Source organism: Globicephala melas, chromosome 2 (genome assembly GCF_963455315.2).
Source record: "Globicephala melas chromosome 2, mGloMel1.2, whole genome shotgun sequence".
Lineage (NCBI taxonomy): Eukaryota > Metazoa > Chordata > Mammalia > Artiodactyla > Delphinidae > Globicephala > Globicephala melas.
The window spans coordinates 103,499,968-103,520,302 of record NC_083315.2 but is presented as its reverse complement, the minus strand read 5'-3'; the positions used below and the strand labels follow the sequence as shown (position 1 = coordinate 103,520,302).

At 54.8% G+C, this 20,335-nt stretch overlaps 1 protein-coding gene across 4 annotated transcripts; it reads left to right on the top strand.

Annotated features, from left to right (window-relative positions):
- The first annotated feature begins 364 nt into the window (after window positions 1-364).
- Window positions 365-19,588, top strand: SLC22A17 (solute carrier family 22 member 17). 4 transcript variants are annotated; one of them, XM_060294601.1, is made up of 17 exons: window positions 365-507; window positions 5,250-5,528; window positions 5,787-5,927; window positions 6,046-6,768; window positions 7,149-7,238; window positions 8,648-8,824; window positions 10,754-10,830; window positions 13,111-13,495; window positions 13,700-14,206; window positions 14,299-14,402; window positions 16,512-16,666; window positions 17,261-17,426; window positions 17,623-17,768; window positions 17,932-18,037; window positions 18,198-18,469; window positions 18,703-18,814; window positions 18,949-19,588. In XM_060294601.1, the coding sequence occupies exons 1-17, from the start codon at window positions 490-492 to the stop codon at window positions 19,235-19,237; spliced, it is 3,747 nt and encodes a 1,248-aa protein (XP_060150584.1). In that variant the 5' UTR covers window positions 365-489; the 3' UTR covers window positions 19,238-19,588. The 4 variants fall into 4 exon arrangements, with proteins under 4 accessions (XP_060150584.1, XP_030710419.1, XP_060150585.1 ...); XM_030854559.2 differs by having other exon boundaries at window positions 368-507; window positions 13,697-14,206; XM_060294602.1 differs by having other exon boundaries at window positions 371-507; window positions 13,697-14,206; window positions 18,198-18,415.
- Window positions 19,589-20,335: the final 747 nt, after the last annotated feature.

Sequence of the window (20,335 nt, the reverse complement as noted above, 5' to 3'; positions counted from 1 at the left end):
GAGGCTTGGCCCCTAAACTCGCTCGTCCAGCCCGACCGCCCCGGCGGCTTCTCCCTGCCCTCGGGGCCGTCCTGAGCGGCCCGGAGAGGCGTCGAGCGCAGCCCCAGCTCCCGCCTCCTCGCCCGCCCTGGCACTGGAAGGAAGCTTTGGGCCCGTGCGGATCCGGGGTGCCCCCTCGGCCTAGGACAGGCAGCTCCGGGGGCCTGGTCCACCCGGCAGCCCCCGGGAGGCCGCGGGGACGGGGCAGAGCGCGCGCCCTTGGATGAGGTCCCGCAGCGACGCCCCGGCCCGCCCCGCTCCTCCTCCTGCCCGGCCAAGCTGCCTCCCATTTGGGGAGTTTCGTGGGTTTTCTTTCTCCTCCTCCAACCTCTGCGGAGGCCACGACTCAGGCGCCGCAGCAGGGGGCCGCCTCCATGGTGCGGGGCAGCCGCTGCTGAAGTCAGCGAAACCGAGCCTGGCCTGGAGCTGGCCGCGCGGAAGGCCAAGGCCATGGCCATAGCCACGTCGGTGAGTCCACCAGAGAGAGGAGGCTGCCGGGCAGAGACGTCCACAGCCTGTCCTGCACTGCTGTCACTTTTATTTCTGCCTTCTCTTTGTCTCGCTCCTTGGTCCCTTGCTTCTTTGGGAGACTGTGTCCCCCTTCTGGCACTTTTGTTTCCCTTTCCCCCTCTCACTCCTCATCCCTAGCTCCTACTGGATCTGGCCTCCCCCTTCTCTCCTCCTGCTCCCCATTCTCCCCTTTTTCTTTCCAGAGGCTGCTCCTGGAAGGAGGGGAGGGGGCAAGCCTGAGTCCTATCTGCTCCTTTATGGGCGGGAACAGATGGCCACTGGAGGTTGGCAGGGGCTTGTGATTGGGAGTCTAGTAAAAGGTTGGGAGGGGGCTGAAAGAACGGAGGTGGCTTCAAGGAAATAGGAGAGGGCAAAGGGCCCAAGGGGGCCCTTCTCTAGAGGAGGGACGGCAGAAAGGTGGGAAATAAAGTAAAAGAGGGAGATCGGGCAGGGAGCAAGAGAAAATAGAGGGAGGAGGGGAGGTGATGTCAGCCAGCCTCTGGCCACTTTCCTAGGACTGGGGACAAAGGGAGGAGACAGCTGGCATGATGGGCCAGTGGGAGGAGGCCTCCCAGTGAGCGTGTAGCCCACGGCCACCCCCCTTTAAGACAGCCACTCCCTCACAAGTCAGCTGGGCCCCTGAGGAGGGGGTAGAGCTGGGGTGGCCACACCCATCATCAATCAGTCTATCAGGGACTCTGGCCTGGGTTCCCGCAATTGCAAGGCCCAGAGGTTTGGTCCCATTGGACAGAATTCAAACCTGACACAGGGAGGAACTCTTCACAGCCCCGCCCCTGCTTTCTGTCCTCTACTGCTTGTAGTCTGAATCTAAGCAACTCTGTCCCCTTTCCAGCCTTCCCTAGGCCTTAGGATTCCCAGGGAAAGCGAGGCTGCCACCTGCTTTCTGGCTCCCTCTGAATGGGCATCCTGCGAAGGAGGATTGTGAGGCTGGGAAGAGAAGCATGGCTTCTGACATCCTCCCACACCCCCCGAGGATGAGTTAGATTTTCGTTCCTTCTCAGACCAAATTCCTCTTAGCTCCTCAATCTGTATGATGGTGAGCAGACCCTAGTTCGGAGCCAGAAGAGGGGGAGGTCCTGAACATAGTGGGGTACTGTGACATAAAGATGCCTTCTCAGGAGCCAGCTGGTCAGCTGGTCAACTTCGTAGTCCCAGGAGGTAGATCTTTCTTTTGCCTGGGGGAGCGAGGGGTGTTGGTATTTATGCTTATGAAACTCACAGGATCCTAAAAACAGCTAATATTTACTGAGTGTTTACTGGCCCTAAGCTGGCCCTGAGCTTTGTCTGGGTTTGTCCTGGTTCTTTCATGCATTATCTCACCCAGTCCTCACAACAACCCTGTGAGGCTGGTACTGTTATTATCTGAAAGTGGATATTCAGCTATGGATATGGAATTCTATAAAGGAGGAAACGGAAGCTTGGAGAGGTTAAACAAATTGCCCAAAGTCACCCAGCTCGAAAGGGGCAGAGCCAGGACTCAAACTCAGGTCGGTCTGCCTCAGAAACCGTGCTTTTTAACCCCCTGGCTAGATCCAAAACGCCAATTTCTAATTTACAGTTAGAAAGAAAAAGGCCAGGCTAACCAGGAATTTGTGTCATCTGGCTAGCGTATTGGCTTTTTGTGGGACAACCTCCTTTAGAAGCCAAAATATAATCAGAAGAGGGTTTGATCATTTGGAATCAGGCAAGAGAAGTCAGCTTATTGTTAAAATCACCCACAGCCATAAAGGGCTGGACAACCTCTCCACCTGAGGGAAACACTGGCCACGAGGAACATGCACTCATGCTGGCTGAGCCAGACACCCTTCCCCCAGGGCCTGGTGGCCAAATGCAGCCTGCCAGAGATCTTGAGCTTGAGATGTTTCACTGAGTTAGTCAGCCCACGTGGATTACCTGTTCAGTAATGCCTAACTACCTGCTTTCTACCACTGCCTGGGATCCTGCCAGCAGGCTCGGGTCACTTAGGAAACATAGCTGAAGCGGAATATATTTTGACATTGTGAGTGGCTTAAGCTTGATTCTACCAAATAACTTGGTGGAACCAGAGCCCGGTGAAGAGAGACTAGCAAAGGGAACTTGGGCATCATGAAGACTTCCTATGAACTTGAGTCATGTTTGAGCCATGGGTCCTCTTTTTGTTTTGTTTTTTAAGTCTTTTTATTGTTGTTATCTTTTTATTTTATTTTTTAATTTTTATTATTTAATTCTGTTTTGTTTTGTTTTTTTTGCGGTACGTGGTCCTCTCACTGTTGTGGCCTCTCCCGTTGCGGAACACAGGCTCTGGACGCGCAGGCTCAGTGGCCATGGCTCACGGGCCCAGCCGCTCCGCGGCATGTGGGATCTTCCCGGACCGGGGCACAAACCCGTGTCCCCTGCATCGGCAGGCAGACTCTCAACCACTGTGCCACCAGGGAAGCCCTATTTAATTCTGTTTTATTTTTGGCCGTCTTGGGTCTTCGTTGCTGCGCACAGGCTTTCTCTAGTTGTGGCGAGCGGGGACTACTTTTGGTTGTGGTAAGCGGGCTTCTTATTACAGTGGCTTCTCTTGTTGCGGAGCGTGGGCTCTAGGTGTGTGGGCTTCAGTAGTTGCAGCACGAAGTAGTTGTGGCCCACGGGCTTAGTTGCTCCGCGTCATGTGGGATCTTCGTGGACCAGGGCTCACACCCGTGTCCCCTGCATTGGCAGGTGGATTCTTAACTACTGCGCCACCAGGGAAGTCCCTTTTTTTTTTTTTAATTGAAGCATAGTTGATTTACAATGTTGTGTTACTGCTGTACGGCAAAGTGATTCAGTTATACGTATATATGTACATCCTTTTTTATATTCTTTTCCACTATGGTTTATCATAGGATATTGAATATAATTCTCTGTGCTATACCGTAGGACCCTGTTGTTTATCCCTTCTATATATAATAGCTCACATCTGCTAACCCCAACCTCCCACTCCATCCCTCCCCCAGTCCCCTCCCGCTTGGCAACCACCGGTATGTTCTCTATGTCCATGAATCTGTTTCTGTTTCATAGATAGGTTCATTTGTACCATACTTAAGATTCCACATATAAGTGATATCATATGGTGTTTGTCTTTCTCTTTCTGACTTACTTCACTTAGTATGATAATCTCTAGTTGCATCCATGTTGGTGTAAATGGCATTATTTCATTCTTTTTTATGGGTGAGTAATATTCCATTGTATATATGTACCACATCTTCTTTATCCATTCATCTGTCAACGGACATTTATGTTGTTTCCATGTCTTGGCTGTCGTGAATAGTGCTGCTGTGAACTTAGGGGTGTGTGTTTCTTTCTGAATTATAGTTTTGTCCGGATATATGTCATGGGCCCTCTTGACTTAACTACTGGTACTTATATAAGAAGAAAAAAGTGGATCCTTTTTTTGGGGAGGGGTGCGCTGCATGGCTTGTGGGATCTCAGTTCTGTGACCAGGGATTGAACCTGGGCCACGGCAGTGAAAGCCTGGAATCCTAACCACTAGGCCACCAGGGAACTCCCAAAAAGTAGATCCTTATGCTTATGGTTGTGAAGAGGCAGCAGAGGAGTGAGTGAGAGGCTCTGGAATCCCACAGCCTGGAGTTCAAATCATGCTGCACCAGCTGTATGTCGTTGGGCAAAGTACCAACCTCTCTGTTCCAATTTCCTTTCCAAATGGGGATAATGATGGCTCCTCCCTCATCAGGTTGTTGTGAGGATTAAATGAGATGAGATGATTGGTGCAAACACTCGCTCAGTGTCTGGCTATATAATTTGCACTTGATGTCTGTGGCTTACCTGAGCCTGTAGCTCTCAAAGGAAAAAGCTTAGATGTCCCCACCAGACAGGACTGGAAACAGGCTGATAAATGTTTGCTCTTGGTTGGTCCACCAGCCCCCTTGCATACACACACACACACACACACACACACACACAAGTGTATACACTTTTCTCCATGATAACCTCAGCCTCTGCTGGTAGAGCCTTACTTGCTCAGACTGAGAACAAAACAATTGCTTTGGTTTCTGTTTTCTTCCTTATTATGTTGAGGCTGTGTCTGGGCTGGGCTTCTCCCACTCCTTCTCAGAATACGGGGTCTCTGCAGCTGCTTAATCTAACCTGCTTATAGGGGATGCTGACTGGGAAACAGGGAAGGTAAAGGAGATCCTATGGGAGACCTTTTCAGGACTTCCTCATGTAATTCATTCAACATATGTTCATGGAGGACTGATTCCAGGTTAGGCCTATTGCAGAGGCTAGGAATATAGAAATCCCTTTTCTCACAGGGCTGACAGTACAAGGGAAGAAATTGATTTTTTAAAGTAAATAGACAAATAGTATTAAGTACTGTGAAGGAAACAATGGGTGGAGACAGACACAGAATGGGGTGGGGAGAAGAGTGAGAAGAAGACATTTAAGAAGAACTGAAGGATGAAAAAGGGCCAGTCAAATGAATAGTCAGGGGACAGGTAAAGGGACTGCAAAGGCCCTGAGGTGGGAAAGAGCTTGTCTAGATCAAGGAATAGAGAGGGAGAATGCAAGGGATGAAGCTGGAGACAGGCAGGGCTGAGTCAGGAGGTAAGATTTTTAGCTTGAGGGAAGTGGGGAGCTCTATGTTTTGAGCAGGGGGTGGCATGACCTGACATGTGTGTGAAGACCCCTCTCCCTACTCCCACCTCACCCATCAGGCCCAGCTGGCCCGGGCACTGTACGACAACACCGCCGAGTCCCCCCAGGAACTGTCCTTCCGCCGAGGGGACGTTCTACGGGTGCTGCAGAGGGAAGGCGCTGGTGGGCTGGACGGCTGGTGCCTCTGCTCCCTGCACGGCCAGCAGGGCATTGTGCCTGCCAACAGAGTGAAGCTCCTTCCCAATGGCCCGGCGCCCAAGCCTGGCCTCTCCCAGGTGCCGCCAGCCCAGCCTGGCTCACCACATCCGGCCCCAGAGCACGGCAATGAGGACCAGGAGGTGAGAGCTGGAGCCCCCCAAAACCCCAAGCCAGGACATTCCCGTCCGCCGGTGCCTGCACGTGGAGGAGGGAGAGCCCTGAGACGGCAGCTCTGCACCGACTCTGCTGTACTAATCCTGCTGGCCAACCCTTTCTGGGCTCTTTCCCCACTGGTACAGGGAGGGGGTTGGAAGATGTCTAAGCTCCTCCCGGGCACACATTATCTGATCCCCTGGTCCCCACACCACCTGACCCACCTGCCTGTGTTGATCCCCCAGGTGTATGTGGTACCACCTCCAGCTCGGCCCTGTCCTACCTCGGGACCTCTGGCTGCACCCTGTCCGCCCTCCCCTGATCCCATCTACAAGGTCCCCAGAGGCAGTGGGACCCAACAGGCTGCCCCTGGAGATGCCCTGGAGGTGAGGGCTAGAGGTTTGTGTGTATGTTGGGCAGGGAACAGACGGCTCTCGGGGGTAGGGGTTAGCAGAATGGGGGCCCACTGCTGAGACTGAGAGTAACCAACTGCTTCCTCTCCAGGTCTATGACGTACCCCCCACTGCCCTCCGAGTTCCCTCCAACGGCCCCTATGACTCCCCGGCCTCCTTCTCCCGCCCTCTGGCCTGGGTTGTCCCCCAGTCCCCTGGAGAAGATGAAGCTCCCTATGACGTGCCTCTGGCCCCGAAGCCACAGTCAGACCTGGAGCCAGATCTGGACTGGGAGGGGGGCCGAGAGCCAGGGCCCCCCCTCTACGCTGCCCCCTCCAACCTGAAACGAGCATCCGCCCTGCTCAATCTGTACGAAGCACCGGAGGAACTGCTGGCAGACGGGGAAAGCGGGGGCACTGACGAGGGCATCTACGACGTCCCCCTGCTGGGGCCGGAGACACCCCCTTCTCCAGAGCCCCTGGCAGCCTCGGCTTCCAATGACCTAGACGCCCTGGCCCTGCTTCTGGCCAGAAGCCCCCCACCCGCACACAGGCCCCGCTTGCCTTCAGCTGAGAGCCTGTCCCGCCGCCCTCTGCCGGCCCTGCCTGTCCCGGAGGCCCCCAGCCCTTCCCCGGCTCCCTCTCCTGCTCCAGGCCGGAAGGGCAGCATCCAGGACCGGCCTCTGCCCCCACCCCCACCCCGCCTGCCAGGCTACGGGGGCCCCAAGGTCGAGGGGGATCCAGAGATCGGGGAGGTGGAGGACCATCAAGAAGGACACCACAATGAGTACGAGGGCATCCCGATGGCCGAGGAGTATGACTACGTCCACCTGAAGGTGAGCTCGCCTCCAGCCAGCCCCACCAGAAATGGCTCCAGGAGAGCCAGCAAGGAGGCCTGAGGCCCCAGATGCAGACCCCGGCTTCCTCCCTTCCCTTCTTCCGCATCCATGGCCCTGTACCCTATGGCCTGGGCCCCAGTACTTGGCCACATCACTTGTATCGGTGCCACATTCCTCCCCCTAACCCCAGCCTAGGGTCCCTGAGACCTCTGACCTGCCACCAGAGCTCTCCCGGACCTAGAGTCAAGGGGTTGCAGATCTGATGGCAGGAGAGACCTTCGGGAGGACGTGGGAGTGGGGAGGTGCAGGAAGACCATGGAGGCTAGACCCCAGCCTGCTCCCCCACCACTGCACTGAGACCCTCTCCCCCCCTGCAGGGCATGGATAAAGCTCAGGGAGCCAGGCCCCGGGATAAGGCCTCCCCAGGGGATCCTGAACTGCTGGAGAGGGGGCCACCAGAGCAGCAGGTAACCCCATGGGGGTGGTGCTAGAGAAGGGGGGGGAGGAGCAGGAACTTGGAAGAAGGGCTGTTCTCAACTCGAGCATCAAGGGAAATTGATTTAGGATGGGGGTAAGAGTTCAGTGAAACGGGACAGTTGGAGTAGAGAGGAGTTAGAATTCAGGAAGGAGCTGGAACTTAGAAAAGATATCAGGGGACTTCCCTGGTGGCGCAGTGGTTGAGAGTCCGCCTGCCGATGCAGGGGACATGGGTTCGTGCCCCGGTCCGGGAAGATCCCACATGCCGCGGAGCGGCTGGGCCCGTGAGCCATGGCCGCTGAGCCTGCGTGTCCGGAGCCTGTGCTCTGCCACCGGAGAGGCCACAACAGTGAGAGGCCCGCGTACCGCAAAAAAAAAAAAAAAGAAAGAAAGAAAGAAAGGGATATCAGGGATTCGGAAAGAGAGGAAAGAATGTGTTGGAGAAGAGTCAGAAAAGCGAGCAGTCAGGGGAGCAGAAGAGTTGCTGGGCCGGGTGACTTCCGAGGCCCCTTCCAACTGTGCATTCCTGGGTTCCTAAGAGACCCGGCTCCTAATCCCAGCTCCACCACTAAGAAGCCGCCAGTTAATCTCTCTGGGCCTCGGGAAAGTGAGATGGTCTCCTCGACCTGATCTAGAATGGTCCTAATCACGATAGCTACCATTTGTCAGGTTTGTACCAAGTGCCACACCCTGTGCTCAGCACATCGCGTGCGTCACAGCCATAGTTAGCACTCACATAGTGCTTACAGTGTGCAATTCTCTGTTCTCAGCCCTTTCTGTACATCGTATCAGCTAATCTCCACTGCAGCCTTAGGAGGCAGAGACGAGAGCTGCACTCTCCAGTCTGGTAGCCACCAGCCACATGCGGCTACCGATCCCTCCAAATGTGACCGGTCCAAACTGAAATGTACTGTAAATGAAAAGTGCACACCAGATTTTGCAGACTTAGTATGAAAAACAATCTCAATAATTTTCGTATTGATTACAGTGTTCAAATTACCACATTTTTAATATATGGAGTTAGAAAATATGGACCAATTTCTTTGGATTTTCTTAATGTGGCTACTAGAAAATTTGAAATTACATGGGTGGTTCGCCTTACGTTTACACTGGACAGTGCAGTCCTAGGCTCCCCATTTTAGAGACAAGGAAACAATGAAGTTCAGAGACTTGTTTTTGAGGTTGTTTGTATCCAGATTTATCTGACATCAATTCTGGGTACCTTCCTGCCACTCGCTATGAGAATCTAAATTGTCTGATGGGCAGAGGTACGATCTAAAGGAATTGAGCTCAGGGAGAAAGGAAGGAATGAGGAACAAAGGGAGGGAAGGAGAAAGGAAATGAGAACAAAAGCGGCAGTAGTGAGAGCAATCCCACGGACCACTCTTCTCGCCCGCAGGAGGCCCCGTCCCCAGGGGAGCCACTGGTTCTTCCCGCCGGAGATCTACAGCTCCTGCACTTCTACGCCGGGCAGTGCCAGGGCCACTACTCAACACTGCAGGCAGCCGTGGCGGCCCTGATGTCCAGCACCCGGGCCAACCAGCCCCCGCGCCTCTTCGTGCCCCACGGCAAGCAGGTGCTGGTGGCTGCTCACCGCCTGGTGTTTGTTGGGGACACCCTGGGCCGCCTGGCAGCCTCCACCCCTCTGCGAGCACAGGTCGGAGCTGCAGGCACAGCGCTGGGCCAGGCATTGCGGGCCACGGTGCTGGCCATCAAGGGGGCCGCCCTGGGCTACCCATCCGGCCCTGCGGCCCAAGAGATGGTGCAGCGTGTGGCGGAGCTGGCAGGGCGGGCCCTGCAATTTACCACCCTGCTCACCAGCCTGGCCCGCTGAGCCCCTTGGCCCTGCTCTGCCCTCGCCTGCCTGCCAGAGCCCCCTCAAGGCCTTGGGCAGCTGGAGGGCTCTGTTTTAGGGACTAGGAGAGGTGGAGGCATCTCTCCCCCTTCCCCCCTCTTCCAGTCATCTCAGCCTCTCACGGAGGCGCCTCCTTCCCTACCCCGCAGCTTTTTGTACGAGCCATTTTGTATAAATTATTTATATTTAATATTATTCCCTGCTTTGTCAGGGGCAGGCGCCAGGCCCTCCAGGGCAAGGAGGAACTGGACCTTCCTCCTCCCTCAGCCTGACGCAGAGGTTCTTGGGCACCGCGTGGCTGCCTGCCTCTGGGATTTCGGCCCCACAGAGGTTCAGGTAGCTGAAACCTGAATCATTTTCAGATTCTGGGGGAAGGGGCCACCCGGAGCCCCTTTCCTGTCCTGTGTCTTGGCTCTAGAACATCAGTGCCTCACTGTTAGCTAAGAGTGAGGGGAGGACGTTGGCCACCCAGAATGGGAAGGCCTGGGAGAGGCCAGAGGGCTCCTCCCCACAGGAGACAGGAGAGCTGGGCCTTGAGCGCTGGTGCATCTCAATAAACCAGGCTGTCTGGTTCCCTGACTCTGCTTCTTGGGAGCCTGGGGAGTGGGCCTGGCACCCTTGGCCAAAACGATGAGACGCACGGCTGTGGGCAGGCTGCCTTTAGGGTTTTGGGGAAAATTTTGCTGTTTCTTCAACAACTATTCATCTGGCAGGTTCTCTGCTCCCATGTGATGTGCCAGGCGCTGTTCTGAAGGTACATCATGGGGGTGGGCTGGATATAAACGAGTCAGCTAAAAGAAGTAAGTAAAGAAAGAAACCTGCCACGAAGTTGACAGTTGCTGGTAATGGAAATAAACAGGGTGATATGCCAGACCAACTAGGTGAGGAGAGAGGCCATTGGAGACTTTAGACAGAACTGTTGGGGAGGTGAGGTGGTATCTGTGCTGAGACTCGGAGGATGAGAGAACCAAGAAGAGTCTGCGACGCGGCATAGCAGGAAGGCAGGCCCTGATTTGTGACCAAGGCGTCTCCTCCAAGACCAATGTCAAGTGATGTCATTAGAGAGGTGCACATGTGGAGAGGGTGGCCACAAGAGAGCCTTCATGGTGCCGTGCTGGAGAGGTCACCCCAGCTGTCCTCAACTCTGGCCAACTGGAGAGCGCTGCTGGCCTGGGCGCCCTCTCCCTTCAGTTAACCCAAGAAGGTCTAGCCCCTTAAACTCCCCTCTCCAGGCTTCCTGACTGTCCTTCTGGACACACCATCTTTTAGAGGAGCTGAGGGGCCAGTGAATTTAATGCGTTGGAAGTCCATAGTCCACGGGGCTTTGGTGAAATTAATGGGCCATGGCTTAGATAGGGGATCACTCCAGCCATTTACCACAAGGGAAGTAGTCCAAGCCACAGATCCATTGCTTCAGTTCTGCTTTCCCAAGATGCTACTCTGCCACAGTGACTGGGTTGGAGGCACCCCAAAATTCAATCACACTCTTAGTCCCTTGGCCCCTTTCCCCATGCATTTGCCTCCTCCATTTTGGGTTCTTTGTTCTCATTTCACTCTCAAAAGGAAACTCATTTTCAGATTCTGAGGCCACCAAAATTTACCCCAGGTGTTGAAGACTTGTAACAGGGGCCATCCTCCATCACCTTCCAGAAAGAATTTCAAGAGATCGGCCTGGAATTAGAGTCAGAGGTCTCTGTGCAAGTTTCCATGTACCTATATGTCTGCAGGTAAATCCTATCAGTCCCTCCAAGTCCTGGTTTCATCTTTAATATGAAGATGAACATAATGGTCTCGCAGGCTTATTGTGAGGCCCTAACAAGACAATGCATGTAAACAGCCCAGCACCACAGAAAGTTAAAGGGATGATAATTCCAGGACAGACACAAGGACACAAACAAACCCCCAAGGAATGTTGGCTGTGACAGCACCAAAAGTAAATCCCGAAGAGATGCTCAAATGAGTTGGGGGAGGGAAAGTGGTGTGAGGCTGCTTATTGCATTAGAATAGTTTCCCATATTTAGAAAATTTCTGAACAGAGGAGGCAAATTATGAGTGTGGTTCAGTGGAGACAAGAGGGAATGGATTTCCCGGCTGAGACTGATAGGACATGCCTTTTCAGCCCTTACCTGGAATTAGAGAATAAAGTACCTATTAGATATCAAGTCTCTTAGAGAAGTGTATCTCAAACTTTAATGTACATACACCTAGGGATCTGGTTAAAATGCAGATTATGACTCAAAGGGCTGCGATTCTGCATTTCTAACAAGCTCCCAGGTTACACAGCTGCTGGTAGTCTGTAAATCACACTCTGAGTAGGGGGAGGAGAAGCCTTCTAGGTGTAAAGACCAGCTTAATGCAAGGGACCCGTGGCACTGGAAAACCTGAAAGAACGTCAGTGTGACTGGAGCGCAGAGAGTTTGGGGAGAGATGTGAGGTGGAGCTGCAGAGAGCACAGGGTCACGTTTGAGATATCTAGAAAATTAGTATTTACCTTGACAGTGAGAAGACATTGAAGGCTGTTAAGTAGGAAAGGGACATGAACAGATACACTTTTTTTTTTGGCTACGTGGGGTCTTTGTTGCTGTGCGCAGGCTTTCTCTAGTTGCAGCGAGCGGGGGGTACTCTTCTTTGTGGTGTGCAGGCTTCTCCTTGCAGTGGCTTCTCTTGTTGCGGAGCACGGGCTCTAGGCGCACAGGCTTCAGTAGTTGTGGCACGGGGGCTCAGTAGTTGTGGCACACGGGCTTAGTTGCTCCGGCATGTGGGATCTTCCTGGACCAGGGATTGAACCCATGTCCCCTGCATTGGGAGGCAAGGCAAATTCTTAACCACTGTGCCACCAGGGAAGTCCCAGATCTGCATTTTGAAAAGATCACTGTCTGCACTATGAACAACAGATGGGGAAAAGGGATGGAAACAAAGCAGATGCAGAACACTGGTTAAGAATCGAGGCTAAAGCAGTCTGTACAACAGGTAGCTTGACTAGTGGTGGTAGAGTTGGAGAGAAGCAGAATATCTGAGAACTATATAGGAAGTAAAACGGACAGGATTTTGTAAAGGATCTGACATGGGGGTAAGGAAGAGGGCACTCCAAGGGCTGTCAACTGAGCATCTGGCCACAATTGGATGATGAGGGTGCCATTCAGTGAGGAAAGAAGCACTAGAAGACAGCCAGGGTGGTGGGGGGTTGGGGGGAAACATGAGTTTGGTCTTGGATGTATTGAGTTTGAGATCCCTGTGAGTCATCCAAGGTAAGAGGTCAAATAAGAGGTGGCTTCATGGGTCTGGGGCTCAGAAGAGAGGTGGGAACTGGAAATGTAGATCTGGGGATCAGGTTTGTATTGGCTCGTATTGTTTATACCGGGGGTGATCAAAGCCATGGGCACAGGTGAGATCCCGAGGTGGAAAGAACAGTGTGAGATGAGAGGAGGACCTAGAACCAAGCCTCTGAAGATCGCAGACACTGAATGATGGCAAGGAGGAGGAGGAGAAGCCTGCAGTAGAGAAAAGAGGAGCAAGAGAAAGAAAACCAGGAGAGTGTGGGACTTAGCAGCCAAGGAAAAAAGTGGTTAGAGGAAGGGGTGGCCAACAGTGCCAAATGCTGTTGAGAAATGATGGAGACTCAGCCAGGGAGGTGGTGGTGAAACCAGACAAGTGGTCTTGTAGAGGACTAAGGCCAAGGCTGAGTACAGTGCCCAGCCCAGTCCACCATGTGCATGCCCCGTGTCATCATTTCCAGTATACCCTTCTGTCTCAGTAAGCTACTCCAAGGTCGGTCTTGTCCATCCTGTTATCCCCAAAGCCCAGCACAAGGCCAGAACATAGCAGACACTTAATAAATTTTACTGATGAATGAGTGGATGGATGGATGGATGGGTGGGTAGGTGGATGGATGGGTAGATGAGAAGGAAGAACTGGAAGCAAAGGAGGAATTGCTGGCATCTGCCTGGGATCTACTATCCTTCAGGGTCTTTTTTTTTTTTCCCTCTTTATACCGCAATGGTCCGCAGACCCAGGGAACGGAGACAGAGCCCCATCCTCTCCCTCCGCTGGGCCCTGGCCCCCCTTCCTCTCTCTGACGAAGAGTCTGGACCGAAGGTTCTGCTGACGTGGGAAGGGGAGGAGAGTCTGGAGGAAGGGGAGGGGAAAGCAGCGCAGAGATCGCAGAGACGAAGGAGGCGCCCGCGGCTTCAGAGCAGGGTCTCTCCGGCTTCTGTGTCCGGGCACCGGGCGCGCCACTGGGCCAGAGGGCTGTGCATCCTTTCGGTGCGGGCCGCCTGGGCCCCTGCGGTCGGCAAGCTGGCTCCCCGGGTGGCCACCGGGACCCCCGAGCCCAATGGCGGGGGCGGCAGCAAAATCGACAGCACTGTAGAGATCACCCCCAGCCCCAATGGAGTAAGTGCCCGCGCCCTGGGGGCTACGCCATCATCTCCCAGCACCCCCGCCAAGCGCCCGGCCTTTTCCTCCTGCGCCCCCTCCTCCGCCGCCCGCCTTCCTCCCGCTGGTCCCGGCCTCTTCCCTTACTCTGCGGTTTTCTCCGCTTCACTCTTCTCCTGCCACCACCTCACACACCCCTTACCTCACCCCCACACACAGCAGGTCGGGACCCTCGGAGATGCGGTGCCCACGGAGCAGCTGCAGGGTGAGCGGGAGCGCGAACGCGAGCGGGATGGGGAGGGCGACGCGGGTGGCGACGGGATGGGCAGCAGCCTGTCGCTGGCCGTGCCCCCCGGCCCCCTCAGCTTCGAGGCGCTGCTCGCCCAGGTGGGGGCGCTGGGCGGCGGCCAGCAGCTGCAGCTCGGCCTCTGCTGCCTGCCCGTGCTCTTTGTGGCGCTGGGCATGGCCTCGGACCCCATCTTCACGCTGGCGCCCCCGCTGCATTGCCACTACGGGGCCTTCGCCCCCAACGCCTCTGGCTGGGAGCAGCCCCCCAACGCCAGCGGCGTCAGCGTCGCCAGCGCCGCCCTAGCAGCCAGCGCCGCCAGCCGCATCGCCACCAGTACGGACCCCTCGTGCAGCGGCTTCGCCCCGCCGGACTTCAACCACTGCCTCAAGGACTGGGACTATAACGGCCTCCCCGTGCTCACCACCAACGCCATCGGCCAGGTGAGGCAGCCTGGTGGGCCGCGGGTTTGGGGGCGGGCCGAGAGCGACCAGCGAGGGGCCTCACACCCACTCCTTCCCTCTCACGTCTCTAGTGGGATCTGGTGTGTGACCTGGGCTGGCAGGTGATCCTGGAGCAGATCCTCTTCATCTTGGGCTTTGCCTCTGGCTACCTGTTCCTGGGCTACCCGGCAGACAGGTGAGGGCTGGGCAAGTAGAGAGGAGGGGGTGCTAGGGAGGCTGGCCCAGGCAGCTTGCCTTGGCAAGAGGCTGAAGGGGACTTGGTGGACTCTGCAGTGTTCTCTGGATTTCTTCTGTTCAATGATATGCAGCCCCACCCCTGTCTCAGCTTCACTCCCCATCAAGAGATACTCCTTCCATACCTCTTCCACACAGGGAATAACTCTTCCTTCCTTGCCAATCCCTAGATCTATGGATCAATGGCCTCATCTCAAAAGACAATAGCCCCATCCCTACTGACCAAAACCCCTATATCCACAGATCGAAAGTCCTAACTTCTCCTCTATCATCCCTATCACCACCAAGCACCTCCCTCACCATCATCATGGATTGATAGACTCATCCTTGCTAACAGCCCTATCCACCTGGACTGTTAACTCCATCTCAAAGGCCTCATTCCTAAAGCTCATTATGTTAATTTCTAAATATCAACAGCTCCATTCACACTGACCAATAAATAGCTCAACTCTATAAACAAATGACTACCCTCATGGGGGTCAATAGTTCAACCCCCATGGATCAGTGACCACAATAGCACCCCTCCCCCAAGACTAACAGCCCCATCCTCATGGATCTTCAGTGCTCTCAGGTCCTCTCAGATCAAAAGCCCCATTTCCAGGAATCAGTGGCCTCATCTCAAAGATCAACAACCCATCCCCACCAACCAATAGCTCTTCCCAGGGGTCAAAACTCCCATCTCCTCTGATCCTCGACACCATCTCCACTGACCATCCCTGTGGATTATTAAACTCATCTCCACTGGTCTACAGTCTCATCCAAATGGATTTATAGTTCAACTCCCATGGATCAAAGGCAACCCAACATTGAATAATCCAGTTCCCTAAAATCAATGCCTATCCTCACTGCCCAATAGTCACACACCCCTGTGGGCAAATGATCCTAAACCCATAGGTCAATAGCCCCTCCTTATGCATCAGTGGCCTCAGACCCACAGACCAGTAGCATCATTCCTGTGGAATAATAACCTCATCCTCAAAGACCAATAATTCAGTCTCCTAAATTCAGTAACCTTAGCCAATAAGCTTAGCCCCATGGAAAAATGGCTCCACCCTACTGGGTCAGTAGCTTCACCCTCAGGCTATCGGTGCCCCCTTCCCAATGACCATTGACCCCAGTCTACATCCCCAAAGATCAGTGGTCTTATCCCCCAAAGTCAATAGCCCAACTCAGTAGCCCTGTCCTCACTGACTTATAGTCAGTGACCATCATCATTGACCAATTGTCTCATCTCCTCTGGTCTGTGACCCCATCCTTACTGATTATTCCTATGGATTAATAGATTCATCCCTACTGGCCAACTGTCGCATCCACATGGACTGAGATCCCTATCCCATGAATCAATAGCTCCATCCTCAAAGATCAACGGTCAAATCTTCAAAGATTAGTGATCATCCCTGCTGATCGATGGTACTATCCCATAGATTAAGAGCTCCATTCCCATGGATCAATGGCTCCATCTTCTGGTCAGTGGCCCCATCCCCACTGACCACCCCTATGGATTAGTAGACCCATGCCCCAACCCCACGGAAAAATGGCCTCATCCCCCAAAATCAATTACTCAGTCCCCTAAGATCAAGAGCTCCACTTTCACTGACCAATATTATCCCCATGGACAAGTGGCCAATGGCCTACCTCCATAGATCAATAGCTCCAACCCCATATATCAATGACCCCATCTCCTCTGACCAGTCTGAGTAAGACAAGCTCCATCCCCACTGACCAATAGCTCTCTGCCCAAGGACCAATGGTTCCAAGTCCCCTAAGCAATATCCCATCCATTCTGATGGTTGGTCTCACTTCCATGAAGAAATGCCCTCATCTCTGACCAGTAGCCCCATCCCAAGAGTCAATGGTCCTACCCCCACAGAACCATAGCCTCGCCCCAGTGCCCAGTAGCCAACCATGGTCCCCATCCTCTCCCATCTTCTCTAGCCTCACTCCAGGGCCTCATCCTCATACCTCCAGCTTTGAAGTGGGCAGCTGGGCCCCACCCAGCAACTCCTCCCCCAGGGAGTCTGGGTGATCAGAGGCTCTCCCTACTTTCCAGGTTTGGCCGTCGTGGGATTGTGTTGCTGACCTTGGGACTGGTGGGCCCCTGTGGAGTGGGAGGGGCTGCTGCAGGCTCCTCCACAGGTGTCATGGCACTCCGATTCCTCCTGGGCTTTCTGCTTGCCGGCGTTGACCTTGGTGTCTACCTGATGCGTGAGTGGCATCCCCCCAGAGCTCCTTCCCTAGGGACTCATGCCTGCCTGTCTGTATCCCCAGGCCATTCCTACTGCTCCCTAAGATCCCCTCAGTCCCTTCTTCAGCCCCAGATTTCAGCTGTCCGGAATCTCAGCTGTCTTTCTGCCCAGGCCTTTGAAGGATCCAGGGGTCTTCCTTCTCTCCACACCCCTCTCTTCCCATGATCTTTAAGGCTTTCCTTGCTCTGGACTTACTGCTGTCAGGGAATGAGCCTTATTTTAAAAATGAAATCCTGAGTAGCTGTATGACCTTGAACAAGGGTTAATGTGAAAGTCAAATAAGAGGTCTGGTGTGAAAGGGCCCATAATTTGGGAATGCTGAAAACCCACCAGGGACTCCGACCCTCGAGCCCTCCCAGGTTTGAGTGGGAGAGGAGAGAGAACTGAACAACTCTCCACTCTTTGCCTTAGCGGTTGGCCTGTGGGAGGCGATGGCTGCAGCCTCCACTCAGGGGCTGACCTTGCTCTCTGTCCTCCTCCCTCCCTCTCCCCTCTTCTCTCCCTCGCCTTCTTCCTCCCTGGCCTCTCTTCCCTGTCCCTGCTGTATCTCCAGGCCTGGAGCTGTGCGACCCAACCCAGAGGCTTCGGGTGGCCCTGGCAGGGGAGTTGGTGGGGGTAGGGGGGCACTTCCTGTTCCTGGGCCTGGCCCTTGTCTCTAAGGACTGGCGATTTCTGCAGCGAATGATCACCGCTCCCTGCATCCTCTTCCTGTTTTATGGGTCAGTATCACCCTCCACCTGTTGTCTGGCCGTTCCCATCTCTACCTCCAGCCTAGCTCTAGCCTGGAGACCCCTCCTCTTCTCCATTGCCCCTTGTCCAGGCCTGCTCCAGCCCCAGCCCCTCAGAGGTGGGAGTTTTCCATCCCTGGGTCAGGATTCAGGAGGCCTCACAGTGTACCCCCCACCCCACCCCCAGCTGGCCTGGTCTGTTTCTGGAGTCTGCACGGTGGCTGATAGTGAAGCGACAGATTGAGGAGGCCCAGTCTGTGCTGAGGATACTGGCTGAGCGGAACCGGCCCCACGGGCAGATGCTGGGAGAGGAGGCCCAGGAGGCCCTGCAGGGTAAGAGACAGGGGTCCCTACAGGTGATACCTCAGTGTGCACACATGATGGTGCCCTCTGTTGTAGCTGTACCACCTTCTCCCAGGGTCCCTACCACCCATGTGGGAGGACCCTGGGTTCTCAGCTGTTCCTTCTAACAGACAGCTCCTCTCTGTCTCCCAAGACCTGGAGAACACCTGCCCTCTCCCTGCAACATCCTCCTTTTCCTTCGCTTCCCTCCTCAACTACCGCAACATCTGGAAAAATCTACTTATCCTGGGATTCACCAAGTGAGCCTGGGTGTCTGAGCCAAGGGCCAGGCCAGTAGCTGGGATGGGGGCTGGCCGGGTGGGGAAAGCCTGAGGACCCCTACAGAGGCCAGCCAGGGCTGTGAAAGGCTGCAGATGGAGATTCAGACACCTTTCTTCGCCTCCCCACCCTGTCTCACAGCTTTATTGCCCACGCCATTCGTCACTGCTACCAGCCTGTGGGAGGAGGAGGGAGCCCATCGGACTTCTACCTGTGCTCCTTGCTGGCCAGCGGCACAGCTGCCCTGGCCTGCGTCTTCCTGGGGGTCACCGTGGACCGATTTGGCCGCCGGGGCATCCTGCTTCTCTCGATGACCCTCACTGGCATTGCGTCCCTGGTCCTGCTGGGCCTGTGGGATTGTGAGCATCCTCCCTTCCCCACGGTGTGGGCTCAGCAAAGGAACCCCAGCAGAGGTGCCTCAGACGGGCTCAGCCACTGCTTCTGGCACAGGCCTCCCAAAACCAGACCAGACCCTGCCCAGATCTTCCACAATTCTCCCCCTGGCCGCACAGTCCTGTCTGTTCTCTCAACCGATGAGTGAATGCCCAGACCCGCCCGGCTAGGGATCAGAGGGGATGATGGCAGGGACTAGGCCAAGCATGACCTCCCCACCTCTGTTCACACGCTCCATCTCTTGCTCCTCCAGATCTGAACGAGGCTGCCATCACCACCTTCTCCGTCCTTGGCCTCTTCTCCTCCCAAGCTGCTGGCATCCTCAGCACGCTCCTTGCTGCTGAAGTCATCCCTACCACTGTCCGGTGAGAGCAGGGGTGCTGCCAGGGGAGTCTCCAGCTGAGGACAGGGCCTGAGGGATGAAAAAGGGGAGGCTGCTGGAGAAGAGCTGGGGTGAGGCCCACAGCTACAGGCTCAGTGCCTTGTCCGTCTCTCCCAGGGGCCGAGGCCTGGGCCTGATCATGGCACTGGGGGCACTTGGCGGGCTGAGTGGCCCAGCCCAGCGCCTCCACATGGGCCACGGAGCTTTCCTGCAGCACGTGGTGCTGGCAGCCTGTGCTCTCCTCTGCATCCTCAGCATCATGCTTCTGCCGGAAACCAAACGCAAGCTCCTGCCCGAGGTGCTCCGGGATGGGGAGCTGTGCCGCCGGCCCTCCCTGCTGCGGCAGCCACCCCCTAACCGCTGTGACCACGTTCCACTGCTTGCCACCCCCAATCCTGCCCTCTGAGCGACCTTCGAGCACCCTGGCAGGAGGCTGGCCCATACAGAAAGGTGGCACAAGGCCCTGGCAAGGAGAGCGGGAGGACTGAATGAGGAAGGCAGGGCTACCCTGAAGCCTCAGAGGCATCTCACGCCAGTCACCATGGAGAGCTCAGAGGGCTGCCCTCAACCCCATCTCCTCCTTGCTGCTTTGTGTTCACTTCCTTGGCAAGAGTCAGGGGACAGGGAGGGAGCTCCACACTGTATCCACCAGGTCTGGGCTCCATCCTATGCCCAAAGACATCCTCCCAGACCTCATTCTTTCTTGCTCTATCATTCTGTTTCAATAAAGACATTTTGAATAAATGAGCATACCATAGCCTGGACTTCCCTCCCTTCTGTTGTCCTTCTCACTGTCTCTTGGGGGAAGGTTTCTCTCAGTGGAACCCAAACCAGTAAAAATCTCCCTCCCTCTCCCTGCACCTGCCCCCTCTTCTCACTCCCCCACCATGTTAACTTACAGACAACTACCACCACCCCTTACTCACTGCTTGCTATGCTGCTAGGACTGGGCTAGGCACTTTACAAACTTCGTTTAATCATTTAAGCCTTACAACATTGCAAGGTAGGTGTTTGGATCAATTAAAGCTTCTTGTTTTTGCAAGCAATAATAACTGACTGACTCTAATGAACTTAAACACAAAGGCAATTTATTAAAGGGATCTGGTGGGGCAGGTTGTGGTGCAGAGCTCACAGAGTAGAAGGAAAAGCAGAACTAGTCATAAAAGGCCAGGAGCCACAAAAGGCAAGAGAGCAAGTGACTGGCTAGCTTGTGTATCACACCACCCCACCCCACCCCTATTACTGACAACTGGGGAGGGGAAAGCAGTACCTGAGTGCTGCTGGCAGAAGTAGGACTGGAGTTGTGCAGGTAAACACAATGGATGCCCACGACAGTATTCTTCTTTTACAGATGACGAAACTGACACTCAGAGACTCAGTAACTTGCCCAAGGTTACAAAGTTAACGAGTGACAGCTGGGATATAACTGGATCCTGGAGCTGGAGCTCTCTAGGGATGCACACCGTGGCCAGCTTCCCAACTCCTTCCAATCTTTGCGGGCGAC

What these genes read in the sequence shown, in the direction of transcription:
- SLC22A17 (XM_030854559.2), top strand. An exon ending in ATGACTACGTCCACCTGAAG is followed by an intron (nt 6,769 to 7,148) that starts GTGAGCTCGCCT and finishes CCCCCCCTGCAG; the next exon opens with GGCATGGATAAAGCTCAGGG. An exon ending in GCAAAGGAACCCCAGCAGAG is followed by an intron (nt 18,470 to 18,702) that starts GTGCCTCAGACG and finishes TTGCTCCTCCAG; the next exon opens with ATCTGAACGAGGCTGCCATC.